The 20,161-nt window shown below is 37.2% G+C and overlaps 1 protein-coding gene across 1 annotated transcript; it reads right to left on the bottom strand.

Moving 5' to 3' along the window:
* Nucleotides 1-10,621: 10,621 nt before the first annotated feature.
* On the bottom strand, nt 10,622-18,402 carry PDE12 (phosphodiesterase 12). The gene is given in 7 exon segments (XM_028518168.2): nt 10,622-13,758; nt 14,243-14,321; nt 16,764-17,512; nt 17,515-17,796; nt 17,799-17,847; nt 17,849-17,956; nt 17,958-18,402. Coding segments are annotated over 7 exon segments (1,824 nt in total). The 5' UTR covers nt 18,072-18,402; the 3' UTR covers nt 10,622-13,315.
* Between the last annotated feature and the right edge of the window lie 1,759 nt (nt 18,403-20,161).

The raw sequence follows: 20,161 nt of genomic DNA, 5'->3' as shown, positions 1-20,161 counted from the left end.
CAAACTAAGCCAATGAGAACAGAGAATCATGGATATGGAGAGGGTTTTGATGGTTGCCAGATTGTGGGGGGGCGGAGTGGGCAATGGATGAAGAAGTGAGGGGATTAAGTACAAACAGGTAGTTACAGATAACGTACAGTACAGTACAGGAAATGGAGTAGCCAAAGAACCGTGAACATGCTTGATCCATGGACATGAACAATAGTGTAGGGATTGTCTGAGGGAGTGGGGGGGTGCTGTGTGGAAGGGGGCAAAAGGGGAAAGTCGGGACAACTGTAATAGCATAATGAATAAAATGTAATTAAAAAACAAGTTGAAAAGTTCTGTTTTTTTTTCCAAATAGAAGTGAGTAAAGTTTGAGTAAAAGGAAAAATGAAAAGGTAGCAACACCTATAATGCTTTTCAAACAATGCAAACATAAAATCACTATCACTGTTCTAGTTTCTTGACATATGCAGTACTTTTTCATGAAATACTTGATGCTATCAATATTCAGTGCTTACTGTTCACATCAATGTTAAACTTAGTGTTGGTCAATCAATAAGAGGTCTCTGTCACCTCTTCTATTATATAGAACAGTTGATTATATTCCTAGATGAAAAGTGTTCTGTTAAATAATTATTAAGCATGTTAATAGAGAAACTGAAGAGGAATTATGGTTCCCTTAAAGGCTGACTAGGAGCATCACAGTTGAGGACAGAACCATTATTTATTTTCTATCCCTTGTCCTATAAGCTTTTTTTAAAAGTCCATGACAGTGTTCCCCATTTTCTTTTGCCTAACTTCACTCAAGTTGCTTTTCTGTGATGTAATATCTCGATATTTTATTGCATATTTATGTTTCCATGGATTACCCCACCCTTGCTTTACATATTCTTGATTGAAAAATAAAACTTAAGTGAAATATGTTATCTTAAATTTCCAGAGTATCGGTGTTTCACTCACAGAGATTTCCAGTTTTCTTTAGCATATGTACAGAATCATCTCATGTAGTGATAGTTTTGGATCATTTATTGGGATGAAACATTCTTTGAAAGTCCATGGAATCTAGTGATGTCCCAGCTTTCACTTCTGATATGTGTCCCTCTTTCTTAGTCTGGAGGCTCATCAGTTTTACTTGTCTTAAAAAACAGCTTTTGGTTTAGTTGATTTTTATTAATTTTGTTTTTAATTTAATTGATTTCTGCTTTATTATTTTTTTCTCTGCTTATGTTGGATTTCATTTGGTCCTTATTTTCTAGTTTCCTAAGATGAAAGTTAGATGATTGATTTTAGATTCTAATACAGGTATCACTTGCTTTCCAAAAGTTTATGTTCTGCCACTTACATGTTAAAGAAGACCTACATTAGTACCTGTTTTCATGAAGTGAAAGAAATCTGAAGTGTCTTTTCTTTTATGAGTAAAGCCATCATTACCTCCGTAATGTAGGTCTTTTGTAAAAGCAAAGTGGCAGAACATAAACTGGAATAAACTATTCACTATGTCGTTTCAGCTGTGAAAGGTTTCATAGGAACACTCTACTTGCAGATAGTGGTAGAAACCTATATATGAATTCAATGCTATAAATACCCTTCCAAGCACTTCTTTCACTGCATCCCAAAAGATCTGATTTTTTTTTTCATTACAAAACATTTTAAAATTTCTCTAAGATTCTCCTTTGTGTCTTATTTAGAATTGTTTAGTCTGTGTTTGGGGGATTTTCCAGCTTTCTGTTTTTTGATATATTCTATGATTCCATTGTAGTCTGAGAGTAGACACTATGATTTCTTTTAAATTTGTGAAGGTGTGTGTATAGTCCAGAATGTGGTCTGTCTTGGTGAATGTTCTACATAAGCTTGAGAAGAATGTGTATTCAGTTGGATGAAGTAGTCTATATAGTCAGTTACATCCAGTTGATTGTTGAGGGTGTTGATTTCAACTATGTCCTTATTGATTTCTGCATTCTTGATCAGTCCATTTTGATAAAGGGGTATTGAAGTCTCTATAGTGGGTTCATATACAGATGGGGCAAAATTAGGTTTACAGTTTTAAGTACACAAAATACAAGAATTTATTCTTGTATTATTACTTGCCATATCTTATATTTTTCCTTGTAATATTTTGTTTTTGCCTCACCTCATGTAATCTGACATTCTGTTGTTAGGTGCATACACATTAAAAATTGTTAGGCCTTGGAGATCTGACCCCTTTATCCTGAAATGCCCCATCTTTACCCCTCCTTAGCTTTCCTTGTTTTGAAGGCTATCTGAAATTCAGTATATCTACTACTGCTTTCTTTTTATTAGTGTTAGCATGGTATATCTTTTTCCATCCATTTACTTTTTTAAAAGATCTTTTTAAAGAGTATTTTTAGATTCACACACACAAAAATGAGGAAGGTAGAGATTTCCCATATACTCCCACACATGCCCCCACACGTGCTGAGCATCTCCCATTATTAACATCCCTACCTGAATGGTATGTTAAAATTAATGAATCTATATTGACCAGTCATAATCACCTCAAATCCATAGTTTACATTAGGATTCACTCTTGGTGTTGTACATTCTATGGGGTTGGAAAAATGTGTAATGCATATCCATTGTGATAGTGTAGTTATTTTCACTGCTCTGAAAGTCCTCTGAGCACCACCCATTCATTCCTCCCTCCTGGCAACCACTGATCTTTTCACCGCCTCCATGGTTTTGCCTTTTCCAGAATGTTATATAGTTGGAATCATATAAGATATAGCCTTTTCATATTGGCTTCTTTCACTTAATAGTAGGCATTTAAGCATCCTCCATGTCTTTTCATGGCTTGATAACTCACGTACCATTTTTTATCCATTTACCTACTGAGGGACATCTTGGTTGTTACCAGGTTTTGGCAATTATGAAAAAGCTCCTATAAACATCCATGTGCAGGTTTTTGTGTGGACATAAATTTTCAACTCCTTTGGGTACCAAGGAGCATGACTGTTGTATTGTAATGGCAAAAGTGTTTAGTTTGGTAAGAAACCATTAAACTCTCCAAAGTGGCCAATACCATTTTTGCATTACCACCAGCAATGTATGAGAGTTATTGTTGCTCCACATCCTGACCAGCATTTGGTTTTGAATGTTCTAAATTTGGGACATTCTACTTGGTGTGTAGTGCTATCTCATTTTAATTTGTGTTTTTCTGATGACATATGGTGTGCAGCATCTTTTCACATGCTTATTTGCCATCTGTATATCTTTGGTAGGGTTTAGGTCTTTGGTACATATTTTAATTGCATTTTCTTGTTGAGTTTTGGGAGTTTTTGTATATTTGGATAGTAGTCTTTTATCAGATGTTTGTATTTTGCAAATATTTTCTTCCAGTCTATGGCTTGTCTTCTCTTGATATCCATTTACTTTTAATCTATATTTGTCTTTATATTTACATTTAAAGTTGGCCTCTTATAGACAATATGTAGCTGGGTCTTGTTTTTGATCCACCTAACACCTGACTTATATTTGGTGCATTTAGACCATTGTTGTTTAAAGTGATTATTGACATAGTTGGATTAATATCTACCATACTTGTAATTTTTCTAATTGCTGCACTGTTCTGTTTCTATTTTAGCTTTCTATTTTTTTCTGCCCTTTGTGGTTTTAAGTGAGCACTATATATGATTCTTTCTCTCCTTTCTTAATATGTCAGTTACACTTTTAAAAACTTTTCTAGTGGTTGCCCCAGAGCTTGAAGTTGTTTACAACTAATCCAAGTCCACTTAAAATAACACCAAACCTTTGTGGGTAGTGGTAGTCCAGGCATACCTTGTTTTATTGCGCTTCACAGATGTGTTTTTTACAAATTAAAGGAAGATGCTACACCAGTTTAAAGATTACAGCTTGATTTATTGAAATACTTGCTTATTGTAGTGGTTTGGAACCAAAACTACAATATCTTTGAGGTACCTGTGCTTTAATAATACCAAAGTAATCCTAATTCTTCCAGTTCCTCATATCATTGTTGTCATTCACTTCACAAATATATAAGCATACAAAGTTAAATATAGTATTGCTGTTATTCTTTTGAACTAATTTGTGTGTTAGATCATTTAGGAATAAGAAAAAGTAGATTCAAGTTTCTGATTCTTTCCTTCTTTTTCATTTTCCTTCTTTCTAAAGAACTTATTTTAACATTTCTTGCAAGGACAGGTCTACTGGCAACAAATTTCCTCCATTTTTGTTTGCGAGTCTTTATTTCTCCTTCATTTTTTAAAAAAATTACTTTATTGTTGTCAATTAAGTTGTCTGCATTTTCTCCCCACCATCTCCTTCACTTTTGAAAGACAAATTTTCAGATTACAGAATTGTAGGTTGGTGGAGGCCTCCTGACACACACACTTTTAAAAAGGTTTCACTCCATCTCTCTTTTTGGTGGCATGGTTTCTGAGAAGCCAGATGTAATTCCTTGGTCTCTGGGTAAGGTGTTGTTTCCTTTTGGTTTCTTTCAGGAGTTTTTCCTTTGATTTTCTGTAGTTTGAAAATGATAATGCATAGGTGTAGGTTTTTTGGCATTTATCCTACTTGGTCTTTTTGTTTGTTTGTTTGTTTTTTGATGTATGGTTTGGTGCCTGACATTTATTTGAAATTGTCGGTCATTATTGTTTCAAATATTCTGTGCATCTTCCCTTTCTGGTATTCTTATTACATATGTTACACCCTTTGTAGTTATCCCACAGTTCTTGATTAATTTGATTTGTTTGGTTTGGGTTTTTTATTTTTTTGGTCTATTTTTCCACTTTGCTTTTTAGTTTTAGAGGTTCTGTTGAGATATCCTCAATCTCACAGATTCTTTCTTTAGCTGTGCCCAATCTTTTAATAAGCCCACCAAAGGCATCTTCATTTGTAACAATGTTACAAATGTTTCTAGCAATGAAATAAATGTTTCTAGCATTTATTTTTTATTGTTTAAAATTTCCATCTTTGCTAACATTGCCCATTTGCTCTTGTATATTGTTTATCCTTTAGGGCCCTCAACATCATTATAATTGTTTTTAAACACTGGTCTGGTAATTCTATTATCCCTGCCATATCTGAGTCTGGTTCTGATGATTGCTCTCATCAAACTTTTTTGCCTGTTAGTAGTATTGTAATTTTTTTTGTCACTGGATATAATGTACGATTGGGTAAAAAAGAACTGTAAATAGGGCTTTAGTAATGTCAGGTAAGGTGTGGAGATAGAGGAAGCATTCTATAGTTCCATTAGGTCTGTCTCTGGACTGTGAATTTTACATGTGTTTTTCAGTATTTTTTGTCTTCCTTATATGGGACAGGAGGGCTACAGTGGGCTGGAGTTGAGTATTTCCTTAGGCTCTGATAACCCGCCTGTAAATTAGTGCCTGGTTAGTTTCTCCTGAGGGCAGAACTTGTTAAGAACAGGATGCTCTGGCATTTTTGAAAATTGTTCCTTTCCCCCACTCCTGCTGGAAGAATGAGGAGATTTTTCTCCAGTATTCACTGTGAGAAGCTGGTAGAAATCCAGGAGGTAAAACTCACAGAAGTGCACCCCCTCCCAGCCATTACTGTGTTCCCTTGGAGTTTTTAACTTTCAGTTATCCACACTGAGCCTTCAGCAATTCCTTAATTACAGTTTGGGTTTCCCTACCTGGCACTGGTTCCTATAGAAGTTTCTGTTCCTTTAAGTTGTGACTCTGTCTTCACCTGTTGGTCTCCCCAATTTGGGGAGCCCTGGTTTGTTTGTCCTGTGACATTTCTCTTGGATCTAAGAATAGTTGTTGATTTTTTCAGTTTGTTGAGTTTTTTACTTCTTGTTAGGGTAGAGTGGCTACTTCCAAACTTCTTACATGCCAGACCAGAAACCAAAAGTCCTGGATTAAACCTTAAATGTAGAATTTCTGGTTCTTGGTCATAGAGATGAAAGTGATATCTGACTTGTCATTGGAAACAAGTGCTTACGCTTTCTGTTGTCATGGATCAAGATTTCTTTAATGTAAATATTAGTTATCAACTGGCAGAATTAATATGAAAACTTAGATTGAGTAATAAAGAGTAAATGGTTGGTAAATCTGCAAGAACATTACCTGAAGATCAATTATAGCAGGGGTCCCCAACCACAGGGCCCAGGACAGGTACCGGGAGGAGGGAGGCTTACATAAACTCTGCCTCCTCTATCCCCTTCCAAAAACCTGGTCCCTGGTGCCAAAAAGTTTGGGGACCACTGAGTTATAGGGAAAAATTAAGCAGTTGCAGAGTCTGAAGGTTGAATTATGAGACAGTGATTAGAAATAATCTACTGCCAGTAGTTTACCTTTTCCAAGGATCAGCAGAGTGAGTGTTGGGATAGTATTGGCATACCAAGAACTCTTCTCAAATGACATTTGCTTATAATTAGCTTATTTTTGGGAAAATATTAGGAATGAAATACTAGCTTAATGTTTTTAATCTCATTAAGATCATTTAAATATTTTACAGGCTGTACTAATATAAACATCAAACTGATTTAGGACTTGGCTATAGTTTACTCCTGAGTCATTTAAGCATAAATATATTCTTGATAAATTTTTTTCTAGTTATTCAGCTGCCTAACTTAAAGGAAGTTACCACTATGGGAAGGTTACTTGGCTGTTTTTGTTTATTACTGTGTTACTTTTAGACAAATATCCCTTTACCTTACTTTCACAAACCATATAAAATGCTTAAGTGGTTATATTCTAGTAACAAAGATTGTGAGAAATCCATAGCAAAATCAACAACCTGGACTCAGGTAAAGAATAATTAAGGCAGCTGTACTAATAATAGTCCTTTGTGTTTTAAAGGACAGTTGAGTCAGGTGCCTTCCTCAGCTTGCTAGGGATTTCTGCATTATTCACATGGTATGAAATTATATTGGGCATCTAAGTACCTAGTTGGGGTCATGGAGCTTAGCACTGCCATCTGCAGGCAGGGAGCTAGATCTCAAGAACTGATCAGTATTTTGATAAGGATTTTTTTTTTTTTTTTTTTTTTTTTTTAAGGATGGGTTAAGAATATTACAAACCGAACAAGCTTTGTCCCTTGGAGAGCCCTAAAGAGGTGAGGGATGATGATTTGAAAGGGGGAGTGGACTTTTAAACACTAAAAAGACAACTCATTTTTAAAAAGGGCTCCAAAGATATATAAATGGCCAATTAGCACATAAAAAGATGCCGAACATCATTAGCCATCAGGGAAATGCAAATCAAAACCACAATGAACTGATAAATGGATAAATAAAATGTGGTATGTCCATACAATGGAATAGTATTCATTATGAAAAGGAACAAAGTACTGATACAAACCAAAGCATGGAATAACCTTAAAAACATAGTAAGTGAAAGCCAGTCACAAAGACTGCATAATTGTGTGATTGCATTTATATGAAATGTCCAGAATGGGCAAATGCATAGACAAAAAGGTAAGTGGTTCCCAGTAGTTGAGGGGAAGGGAATATGGGGAGTAACTGCTAATGAACATGGGGTTTCCTTTGGGGGTCAGTCCTTGTCAATTCAGTTGACATGAAATGACAAAGAGCCCTTCAAGAGAAAACAAAAACATCAATTTTGGATCAAAATACCAAAGCAACATGGGATTCTTTCACTTAGAAAAGGATACAAACCAGGATGCAAAAAAGGTAGATTTCTTTAGGTATATAATTTTTTTAAAAAGTAATACAATTATATTATTTACAGTACTTAAAAATTCTAGAGCTTTAGAAACATCTTTGGTTTGATACCCAAACACTATATACTTCACTCAGATTTTTTGAGGGCCAGCGTTGTTTCTGAATGGTTGTATTTCTGGATACACCATTCCTTCAAACTATTCCACAGGGGAAATGAAGATTATATGCGATACTTTGAAAAGTGTGTATATTGGTCATCCAGTATAAAGCAACCAACTAAATAAGTAAAGCCTTAACAATTCCCTACTGAACTGATTTCAATTATAGAACACAAATGGGAGATGAAATCAGCAAAAATGCAAACTACGGATAGTTCAACACAGTAAGGAGATATAGTTCAGTAACACTTAAGATAACATCACTAAAGTGATAGACAAAATGGATTGCATTGTATAAACCCTTTGACATACAATCAACACAAATGGACAGAAGATGGAGATGATTCAATTTGTTTAGTGAAGTTTCTCAAAGAAATTGAAAACTGTGAGTAAAATAGCGACAATATGAACATGGATTTTGACTATTTGTCAGCAGAATGAACCCAGCTATTATTTCTAGTTATATTGAGGGTGGCAGTCAACTGAAATAAAAGATTTAGTATTTTTAAGGCCTACAATTTAAAGATTATCATACAGAATGCTAATTTTAGTACCTGGCTTTAATATGATTCAATATCCTGCGAAGATGGCCAACTTATAAAATTAAAGTTTATCTTGAATTTAGGGCTTCTTTTCAAAACCTAAGGTATTTAATAATCAGAGTTTAGCCTTTTTATTTTATTTTTAGAGGGGAAGGGAGGGAGAAAGGAAGAAAAACATCAATGTGTGGGTGCCTCTCAAGCACCCCCTACTGGGGACCTGGCCAGCAACCCAGGCATGTGTCCTGATTAGGAATGGGAACTGTTTAGTTCCCAGGCCAGCACTCAATCTGCTGAGCCACACCAGCCACGTCTTGGTCTTTTTTTTTTTTTTTTTTTTTTTTTTTTTTTTAATGATCATAACTTGGTAAGGTAGATTTAGCCACAGCCATGTCAGTTTTCTCAGGAATTAGTATTTAGGCATTCTTGCCATCTGCTGCTACTCTGTACCTAAATTGGGATTTTAAAAGTGGTGGGTAATAGTGGAACAGGGCTAAAGTATTTAAAAGCCAAACTAGTAAGCAAATTCGAATTTATTCTCTGAAATCACTGAAGTAGAACCACGTTTTTAAAATTCCTTCCTTCTTTCTCTTAGGTTTCTATTCTTTCTAGTTCACTTACATTCCAGGGCTTAGGTTTTTTTGTTTGTGTTTTTGTAACCTTGTTTCTTCCCAAATCTTTTCAAAAGAAGCAGTGAGACTGACCTTTCTAACTTGACACAATCTTGTAAAAATAAGTAGGAATTGCTGAAGATGAGCTCTTTAAAAAAAAAAGAGAGGTTGTATAACTCATTGTGAATAATCTAGTTCATGACTACAACAACATGATTGGACTAAATTTTATGATGCATTGGTAGAGAGATACCACCCCACAGGCACTTCAATAGCTAGAATTTAAAAAATGTACAATAAGTTGGTGAGGATATGGAGAAATTGACACTCATACATTGCTGGTGGGAAATGTAAACTGGTGTGTCCACTCTGGAAAACATTTTGGCAGTTTCTCAAAAAGTTAAACACATTTACCATATGGCCCAGCAATCACTTAGGAATATGACTGAAAGAATTGAAAGCACACCCAACCAAAACTTGTACACAAATGTTCATAGTATAACAGGGTGCAGCCAAGAGGGGAGCCCCAATTAGGGATTTGTAATAGGGTCCAGAAGAACTTGGAGATAATTGGCTCTACATCACAGGGCCACACCTGCCCAGAATGTGGGCAGCTGTGGCCAATTATGAGAGGAGCCGGAAAGGCACTACAGAGGATTAGTGCTGGGATTTAAAAGGGAGGCACAGCAGCCACTGGGCATCTCTTTTTGGGACCGCAAGTCTGTTTAGGACCACGAGGCTTTGGAAGTGCTCCCCTTTTGCCACATGGAGGGTGCTGGAAGGACTGTGTGCATTTGTGGGGAACTTTAGTTTGTGTTATTTCAAATGAATAATAAATTCCTTTCCTTTTCACGAATCTTGGGCATTGAGAGATGTCTTTCCTTTGGTGGCGGACATAATGAACCTGGGGGGTTCCTTTTGGGTAATAGTATATTGCCTTGACTACCCTTGGCCCCCCTTTTGTACTGTAACAATAGCAGCATTATTCACAAAAGCCAAAAGGTGGAAATAATCCAGATGTCCATTTGGATAAACAAAATATAGTATGACCATACAATGCAATACTATTCAGCCATACAAAGGAATGAAGTACTGATACAACATCGAGCCTTAAAAACATTGTGCTAAGTAAAAGAGGACCGATACAAAAGGTCACATATTACATGATTCCAATTACATGAAATATCCAGAACAGAGAAATCCACTGAGGCACAAAGCAGATATTTGCCAAGGGCTGGATGAGAGGGAATGGGGAAGAGACTGCTTAATAGATAACGGGTTACCTTTGGGGTGATGAAAATGTTTTTTAATTAGAGATCATGGTTGTACACCATAATGTACTAAATACAATGGAATCACACACTTTAAAATGGTTAGTTTAATGTGCATTTCACTTCAGTTAAAAAAATGCTTTGGTATTGTCATCTCAGAATGTAGAATTGGTATTCTGAAGTTAGTGCTACAAAAATCACTCAAATTAATACAACTCCAATACTTTGTTAGCTAAAAGCACGAACTTTCTCATAAAGCGGGCCGCTTTATGAATGGCAGTATTAACCACAATAGTTTAACAAGAGTTGTTTCCTCTCCCAAAATGAAATCTAGATAGCATTTCCCCCAGTACTATATTGAGCAAAATATTAAAAATTTCAAAACAAAAAGTTTTTGAATTATGAAAATCAGTATCAGTTTTTTTTAGAGGAAACATTTTCCCTATTGAGTTGTCATGTGTGTCTTGTGATAAACTAGCAGTGCAAACTTTTACCCTACATTATATATATATGGATTTTGGTTTTTGTCTCAAACTACTTTGCAGGGAACCTCTGTCTAAATTTTATAACTGGTGAATATGAAATCTAAAGGTGTCAGTTCCTACCAGGAAGATCTTCCCACAGTAGTATTCTTTGGACCCTGACTTCCCTATATTATGTTCCTCAGAGAGCTACCTCTAGAATGAAACCACCACATTCTGAGGATAATAAGGCCTTCATTCTCTCAGATGTTATCATATTTTCAGTGAAATTCTTGAAAATTTGAAACAACTGATGTTAGTATTCAGAATTTTAAAGAACACTACAATATAGACAGAAATGATGTGTTTGCTAATGAATTATGAACGACCAGTGTATACATCTAGTGGCAACTGTACAAAAGTTCAATGAACAGAATAATGTGTTCTATAAATTCTTAGTCATTTATAATCAATATAAAATTTTAAAATGTTAATTCCTACAGCAAGAACTAATGACATGTTAAAAAGTGGCTTACCATAGTTGACAGACTTTCCATATTTTATGAAAATTAAATACACTAAAAATCCAAAAGTAATTGAAAAACTAAGTCATAAAGGTGGCTTAGACACAAACATTTCTGAATGATGCTTTATTCTGACTTGATTACAAGGAAATTTTGGTATGCTATTTATTCAGCTTTCTAGTATTCCCTGCTTTTGGACCCAATTATACTAACATATCTGTATACTGAAGATTTAACCAGAGTATGTGGCATTTCATAATATTCTATATTCAAATATTTTGAAATGCTTGCATACAATCTGATTACAGTTTAGTCAGCAAATAAAAAAATTAAAGACTCCATACATGGACTTTTTGATAAGTGCTTAGAGTTTTTCTGACCACAGTTCAATTTAGCTAGCTATGCTATGAATACAGAACCTATATTTTCCTCATGGACATGAGTATATATCATATTACAATTTTTTTCAAAGTGTTTAACTTTTTGCTTAGAAGCTTTTTGTTTTCTCTCAAGTTTTTGTAAGAGCCCTGTTAACATATTTGAAAGCAGACCAAACAAAATTTAAAAAGAAAAATATTTTTGCAAAAGAATCAAATTCTGGCTTTAATATTTACATATTTATAAACTGATGTTTAAATGCTCTAAAAAGCACAATTCAGTAACATCAATTTTTCATTTATAGCTTTTTCTAAAGAAGATCCCAAGAAACTGCCACCTTAATTTTCCCCTCAAGGACTTTTAAGTACTTCAAGGTTCAATCTGAAGCACATGTAAAACCTTCTCATTCTCAAATATACTAAACTAAGAGTTAACAATACACTGGATGGTGAGCAGAATATGAAAGTACAGCCTACTTTATCAAAAGAGTTAAGTTTTTATGGTGTTGGGTTTAGAGGTGAAAGAATGGAACAAAGGCTCTCACAACTGTGGAAAATCAGAGTTCTTCTTGAAGTATATGGCCTTTTAATATCTAAGCTAGAAATTAAAAGCAGAAACAAGATAACATTACAGTTTTCCTGAACATCAAAAAAGCAACAGCTAAAGCATTACAAATTAAGTATGGTGATAAATGAATTAGAAAAGTTTGGTTACCACTCTAGGCTAAACACTAAGCAGTAAAACTAATTTCTAATTTTAAAATGATTGGCTTCATACTTAAAAAAACTTTTTAGTATATAACTTATATATACATACAATGTATCCTTGTAACTAAAATATAATACTGATGCCTACAAAAGTAATAGTTTATTTCTGAGATGCTCAAAAGCCCCACAGCTCCCCTTTCTATTTATAAACCAGCAATTTAAAAATACATCTAGCACAGAAAGCTTCAATAGTTCATTCAAAATTTAAAGCCCACATCAGTAGACAGTTTCTCACAAATCACGTGGTCAAATTTCATGTTAATTTATGAACATTTTTCATGGGAAAGAGTAAAGACAAAGGGATCAAGTTGATTTTGTTGTTATTCACTCTGAATACTAAATTGTGCTTGCATCCTAAAAGTTAAAATGACCTGTAGTAAGAAAGAGCATCTGAGTATGTTCATTTGTAACATACACTGACAACTAAAATCCTAATAACAGAATAAAAATGTTCATTGCGAAATGAAAGATGAGAAGCAATAGCAATCAGTGATAGTATATTTTAATCCTTTGTTAAAGCTCTAAAGTTGTATTAATTGCTAACCAAACTGAGGTAGAGGTAAACACTAATGTTACTCCTTCCATGTATTGGAACTTAGGCCTCTCACCTGAACTTGTATGCATTTTACTTCTAATTATACAAACATGATTCAATTTTAAATGTGTTATGATAGAAAAATTACAGCATCATTCAAATGGTTTTTTACAAAATTCTTAACTAGACTAAAAAAAAGTACTTATAAAATGTGCACAATAATTCAATGTTCCCTGCCAGTCATAAATATATTTGTTTCTCCTCCAAATGTAGGCAAAAAAGGGTAGAGAAACCATATTATGCAAAGATTATGAATAGTCATGTAATGAAGAACATAACCAGTAGGGTAAGAACTAAGAAGTTAGTGTCTAGTTTTCCTCTTTGAAGGTTACACATAAACTTTAATTCATATTTAATTTTCCTTACTAAAGCAGACTTAAAATTCCATTAAACACAAACCTACTTCCATTTTAAATCACATACAAGTGCTATGTGATCAGAGGGATGGGAAACACTAGGTAAGGCCTGGTGGGTGGTAACTTCTTCGTGACTAGGTAGTGGAATCACCTGTTCAACCTCTAAAGCATTTAAGTCAATGAAAATGTAATCCAGACATCCATGAAAGCCACCAACATAATTTGTGTAAGCAGGTTCACCACAAGCACTTTTCAGTTTCAGAAAATGGTTAAGAGACATGTTGCATCGTTCCTCTTCCCCATTGGAAGCCCAGTCTTCATGATCCTCTGGAATGGTGCCATTGATGACAAAATGATACATTCCTGTTGATGGGGTACTATTAAAGTCCCCACAAAATATAACTGGTATGCCAGGATACAGATCACATGAGACATGTCTAATGTGAGCCAAGGCTACTGCCATTTGAATGAGACGAATGTACCCACCTATGAATATAAAAAACATCAATAAATACTTTTTAAAGTTGCCTTTAAGTTAAAAAAGAAAGGAAGAAAGAAACAAAGAAAGAAACTCACAAAATACAGCATCTGGGTGACATTGAAGTAAATTTGTGTGTGGGTGGGAGATTAGATGAAGGTGGTCAAAAGGTACAAACTTCCAGTTATAAGATAAATACAACATGAACACTATAGTTAACACTGATGTATGTATGGCATAAGTTGGAAGTTGCTGAGAGCAAAACCTGAAAATTCTCATCGCAAGAAAAAAAACACATTTTTTGGTATCTAAGTTTGTTGTAATCATTTTGCAACATATGTAAGTCATTATGCTGTGCACCTTAAACTTGTATAATGCTGTATGTCAACTATATCTGAATAAAACTGAAAGAAAAAATATATTTGTGTAAAACAGCTTAATTGACCTTAAGTTACCATGTATAAGTTGCATGTGAAAACCAATAAAACCTACCTTTGGGATGCCAGTAGAGATGGGTATTTGCGACACATATCTTTTTAGAAGAGTCCTTTGTAGACTGAAGAACAGAAATCTAAAACATACAGAAAGTGGAAAGACTTCACTTGCTATCTCCCAATCTTCTAAAATTTTTATCTAAGACTATATGAAGTAACATTTTACTCTATATCCATCCCATACTGATGAACTATGATCATAATTATGAAATTGAACTTTGGTTAAGTTTTTGAATATAGAAGTGCCCCCTTATCCAGGGAGGATATGTTCTAAGATCCTCAGTGGATGCCTGAAACCTAAGTCTATAATATGAAGTCTGTCCAGGAAGTCTAGCCATTGTTAATATACCAAGAATGGTTTGTGTGACATTGATGTAACCTAGCAGCCAAGGAGAGTGGACAGGAATGCATATATGTGAATAATGACTTCACTGTACTAGTCAGTGGGGGTGGTAGATGCCATTGAGTGAGCATGTGTACTGTGTGGCCATTGCATTCAAAACGACTGAGTAGAGCAATGAACCTGCATCAAATTTTGCCTTAAGCTTGAACATTCCTCCACAGAAACTATTGGGATGATTCAGAAGTCTGCAGCTGTGGGCAACTGGTAATTGGCAGCTTCATCAGAACAATGCAGCCATTTATTTACCACAACTCATGCAGAGATTTTTGGTGAAACATCAAATCACCCAGGTGGCCCAGCCCCCTACAGCCCAGATTTGACACCCTGTGACTTCTGGCTTTTCCCAAAACTAAATTCACCTTTGAAAGGAAAGAGACTTCAGATTGTCCAGGAGATTCAAGAAAATACAATGGGGCACCTGATGGCAACTGGGAGAACTGTATGAGGTCCCCAGGTACCTAATTTGAAAGGACTGAGATGTCATTGTCCTATGTACAATGTTTCTTGTATCTTCTTAATAAATGTCTCTACTTTTCATATTACATACCTTGATACCTTCATACCTATGATAAAGTTTAAATTATAAATTAGGCAAAGTAACACTGCATATATTATAGTAAAAGTAATGTGAATATGGTATCTCTCTCTTTCTCTTCCTCTCTCTCTCTCAAAATACTGCATTGTACTCACCCTACCTGAGGAAATGAAGTGAGGTGAAGATGAAGGCATTGTGACACAGCGTTAGTCTACTATAAGGGTTACTTGAACACAAGCACTGTGACACCGTGACAATCCATCTGATCCCCAAGACGGCTACCATGTGACTGATGGATAGGTAGCCTATATGGCATGAATATGCTGGGCAAAGGGATGATTCATGTCCTAAACTGGATGGTACAGGAGGGCATGAGATTCATTATGCTACTTAGAGCAGCAGGTGATTTATTAATAATATGTATGAATAATTTATTTCCGAAAATTTTCATTTTGTACTTTCAGAGTGCAGGAAACTGAAACCATGGCTACAAGGGACTACTATATAAATAAACAGTACAAAGGGTAACATGCTGTAGTAACAGCCCAGCATATATAGGTAGCATAAAAAGAATATACTTTAGATGACAACACCAAGGTTGAAGATAGTGCAAGCTTTGGAGTGAGGCAGACCCAGGTCTGAATACCCACTCTACCATTTACAGCAATGTGATCTTGAAAGAGACACTTTTTCCTAAAACAGCTTTGTCATTGGTTTAAAGAAAAAAAAGACAATTATTCCCCTTCAAGTGGAACCATGGTGTGGATTCAATTAAATTAGCTTAGATAGAAGTTCATGAAACATAGTAGGTGCCGAAAAAAAAGTAGCTACTCATCTTGCTCTGCACAAAATGAATTACCTAAAAACTCTGGACAGGTTCGATTCTCAGTCAGGGCACAATGCCTGGGTTGCAGGCCATGACCCTCAGCAACTGCACATTGATGTTTCTCTCTCTCTATCTCCCTCCCCTCTCTTAAAATAAATAAATAAAATCTTAAAAAAAAGATGCTTAAAAAAGTCTGGACAAACACAAAATAAATATGTTTTTAAGAAACATAAGATAGCTTGCCCTGGTAGCAAAGTTGGTTAGAGCACCATCCTGATTCACCAAGGTTGCCAATCCCTGGTCAGGGCACATACAACAACCAATGAATGCATAAACAAGTGGAACAACAAATGGATGTCTCTCTCCCCTCCCTCTTCCTTTTTCTCTAAAAGTCAATTTAAAAAATTAACATAGCTTAAGCTAAGTAGTAGTTAATGCCCTACCCAGTGATAATGAAATATATAACTAATTCTTATAGTTATATTCCTATAACTGTAAGAATCCTAGCTCCACACTTGTGTGAACTTAAGTAAATTTGTCCATCTCCCCACTTATAAAATGGGAAGGTAACAGATGAATAAGTATCTGCTAAATGAATGAATGAAGGCTAACTTTTGTGTTGAAGATACAAGAGCAAACACCTTTCAGTAAAATCTCGACGGTTTCATCCCAATTATAATAGCCCCACACCCTATTCCCTTCCCAGGGCCCTAAAAATGGACGAGTATGTAAAGAGACTGGTGAAGCTACTTTACCTGAAGGACAGAAGATCTCTGGAGCACCCTCTCCTGTGCCAATGGATATAAAACTAACTTCTCCAGCAATTCTTTGTGAAGTGGGTCGGACTCCAGGGCTTCATGGAAAGAAACGTCATGCTGGGTAAGGAGGCTGAACTTGGACTTTCGGTAGAAAGTAGCCAGGCCTTCCTGCTGCTTGATTCGAAATACGCCCTCCAGCCCAAAGGCCTCGAGAGCCGGGACCAAACTGTCTGTAAACACGTTGCGGTCAACCTCCTGCAAACAGATGAGGTCGGCGTTGTACCCGGTGAGTTCCTTCTGGATAAGATTCTGGCGGTAGTCGAGCTCCAGGGCGTAGGGGGCACAGTATGGATACAGGACGGTCCGCGAAAAACTCAGTTGGGCGTACGTGTCAGCGAGGATGTTGTAGGAGACAGTGCGGATGAGAGCGTCGTCTGTCACCTTCTTAGTATAGAGGTGCCGGTGATCAAAGGTGCAAGTGCCGGGCCCAGCTTCCCACCGGACACACACTTTCCAACTCCCGGCTTGGCCGAAGCGCTGCCCATTGCCTGGGGTGCAATGAAGCTTGAGCCGTAGCCCAATGTCTGCATTAGACGGGGTGTAGACGCGCTCGTCCACACCCGTCTCTGTCCAACTAGGAGAGGGCGAAGAGGGAGACAGTGACGAGGGGCCCCCGTCCTCAGGCTCCGCCGACCTGGGTTTGGCTTCCCTGTACCAGCGGAAGAGGGAGCAGGCGGGATCACCAATTCGAGGCTGAGCTTGGGGCAAACCGGGAAGCCGGCCATGATATAGCGTGGCAACTGCAGCTCTGTGAAGGCGGGCGGATTGCGCTCCACCTTGTACTTGACATCGCCGATCTGCAGCACAGCACCATCCTGCCAGGCGTCGACATTGAGCACGTCTTCAGCCACTGCCTCCTCCCGGTAGTACAGCTTGACCACGGGCTCGCAGGCCGCAGAGGGCTCGGGTTCAGGCCCGGAACCGGCCACGCCGCCGCTAGCGTTTGGCCGGTTCTTCCTGCTCTTCTTGCGGCAGCCGCTTTAGCGTGGCCTTTGAGGGCGTTGGTGGCAATCCGGCTGAGGGGCTCGACCCAGCGGCTCACTTTGGTCACGCTGCATGTTCTTGTGGCTGCCGTCGGCCAGCGCGAACGACAAGCTTAGTTTAGGCTCCGAGGGCACACAGCGCACTACAAGCACGCTCCATCGCGCCCGCCGCCGTCTCGGTTGCCGTCTCGGCCCGACTGTGCCTCTCCACGGCCGCGCGGACCCCACGAAGCGCGACACGGGCACCTGGGAGCCTCCACATGGACCTGGTGGCCCAGCGGCTGACGGGATAGACAGCTGCTAAGCCTCAGGTGGAAACAGAATGGGTGCAGCCACCGGCTCTGGGACCCATTCAGTCCCGCAACTTCCGGCCGGCGAGGAAAGGGCGGAGATGCTTACGTCAGGCACTTTCGTCGGGTCCGCTCACGTGCTCCTTTTTGTAGCCAGGTATGTCTAATAATTTCAAGATTAACTTTTATCTTCACTCGAGTTATAAACGAGGAGGAGATGAAGGGAATATAGAAGTTCCAGAGTGAAATATTAGACTCCATGATTTACCGAAAGTGCAGTTAGAGGATGAGAGGGAAGATGCGCCAAGCCGGAGTGGCTGGGTGGTGTTACTGAGTCCGTTTCCCTGGAGGAGGAGGTTCCTCGCCAGGACTGGAACCGCCTACCTTCTCTTCGCGCGGTCGGAGCCGAACTGCGAGAGAGCGCAAGAAACTCCACCCGGCCTGGCTCTGGGCGGGACAGGAGTTGCACAATTACTCTGTACAGCGTTCCCGTCGCTGAACGCCCTTTTCCGAGGTGTGGTGGTTCATTTCAGGCCGGGCAAGCGCCGACATGCGGAGCTGAGCCTTTGTGGTAGTAACAACGAACGATACACAATAACTATTTAGTGAGCGATGACTATGCTAAAAATGTCTTTTACAGATGTGAAACCCAGAGGTTATTTTAGTTGTTCAAGGTCACACAGACATTGTCGAGTGAATGACAGGAGACCGAGAATAGCCAGTAAAAAGAACTAAGTGTAGCTTCACGGAAAGCCAAATGATCAAAATATTTCAAGACACTGCTTTTGTGTTTAATGTAATTAATATTATGTGATTAATTAAAGGAAAAGCCCACGAGGATTCAAAGAACAAATTATGAAGTCGCTTCTCTGGTCGAATGATGTATTGGATATACTACCTTCTACAAGTAAAATGTTTATTTATTGGGGTATCTAATAATAAGCCATACTTTTCCCCCTGGCTTACCATGAGGAAAATAAGCCTTTTAAATTGTATTGTAAAAGAATGGTGAATTTTGCAGTCATTCGAATTTCCTATTTCTGTTCTGCCCCTGCCCGCACTCCCCAAGCATTTGACAGGTGATTGGACACTGATGGTATATGCAGTCCGAGGTTACAATATAGGGATACAAGCCAATATGTACATCAACTGACTGACCTAAGGAAGGGAGAAAATAAGTTTTAGTACTCCAGTTTATAGTACCTACATGTAGCAATATAAATTTTAAAACGACATTTTTCTTATTTTCCTTTATGCAACTTTGCAGAACTCAATGTTAAATCAACTTAAAAAGTCCTATTAGAAAATGTGACTTTCTTTCAAGCAAACTGATCTAATTTAACCCTGTAGAAGAGTTGTAATGTTGGTTTTGAGACTGACACCTTGAAGTTTCATACTTCTTTCTTTCAGAGGTTTGTGGGGGTTTTTTTGGTATTTTTGAAAGATTAAAATATATCCACAGTGAAAAAAGTAATCCTTCTATGCCTGACTTGTATGCATACTCAAATACAAAGTTTAACATAAATAACACCCCCTTTTTATTACAAAGTCATTTATTACAAAGTCATATGCATCCTGTAACATAACAATATAACATCAAGCACACCATATGACATTTTAGGTAAAGTGTTTAAATTAAAACTATAAATTATTATACTCATATTATTACACTACCAACCACACTCAAGCAGACCTTACTTCTGCTGGACTCTGTATTTATGAGTCTATACCCTTCCACTGTTTTACACAAATAACATTATAGCATACCTGTGATTTAGCACCTTTCTATTTTCATTATCTTTTGTCAATTCTTTCAAGAGAAAGTCTCTGAAATGTTCTGAAAGTGGCACAACTTCCCATAGAAAGTTTAATTTAATTTGAACTCAACAGATGTGAAAATAATGCACAATAAATGGTATATTTGAAGCTATATATTCATGAGGAGAAATTATAGCATATTATTTACATAATAAATATAAATTATATAATTAAAACTTGAGATTGAAGGGCCAAACTAATACTATGCTCTGATACCAAAAGGAGAAGGGGCTACAATCCATAT

Source organism: Phyllostomus discolor, chromosome 7 (assembly GCF_004126475.2).
Source record: "Phyllostomus discolor isolate MPI-MPIP mPhyDis1 chromosome 7, mPhyDis1.pri.v3, whole genome shotgun sequence".
NCBI classification, from domain to species: domain Eukaryota; kingdom Metazoa; phylum Chordata; class Mammalia; order Chiroptera; family Phyllostomidae; genus Phyllostomus; species Phyllostomus discolor.
The sequence above is the reverse complement of the archived record's forward strand: the minus strand, read 5'-3'. Positions and strand labels throughout refer to the sequence as shown.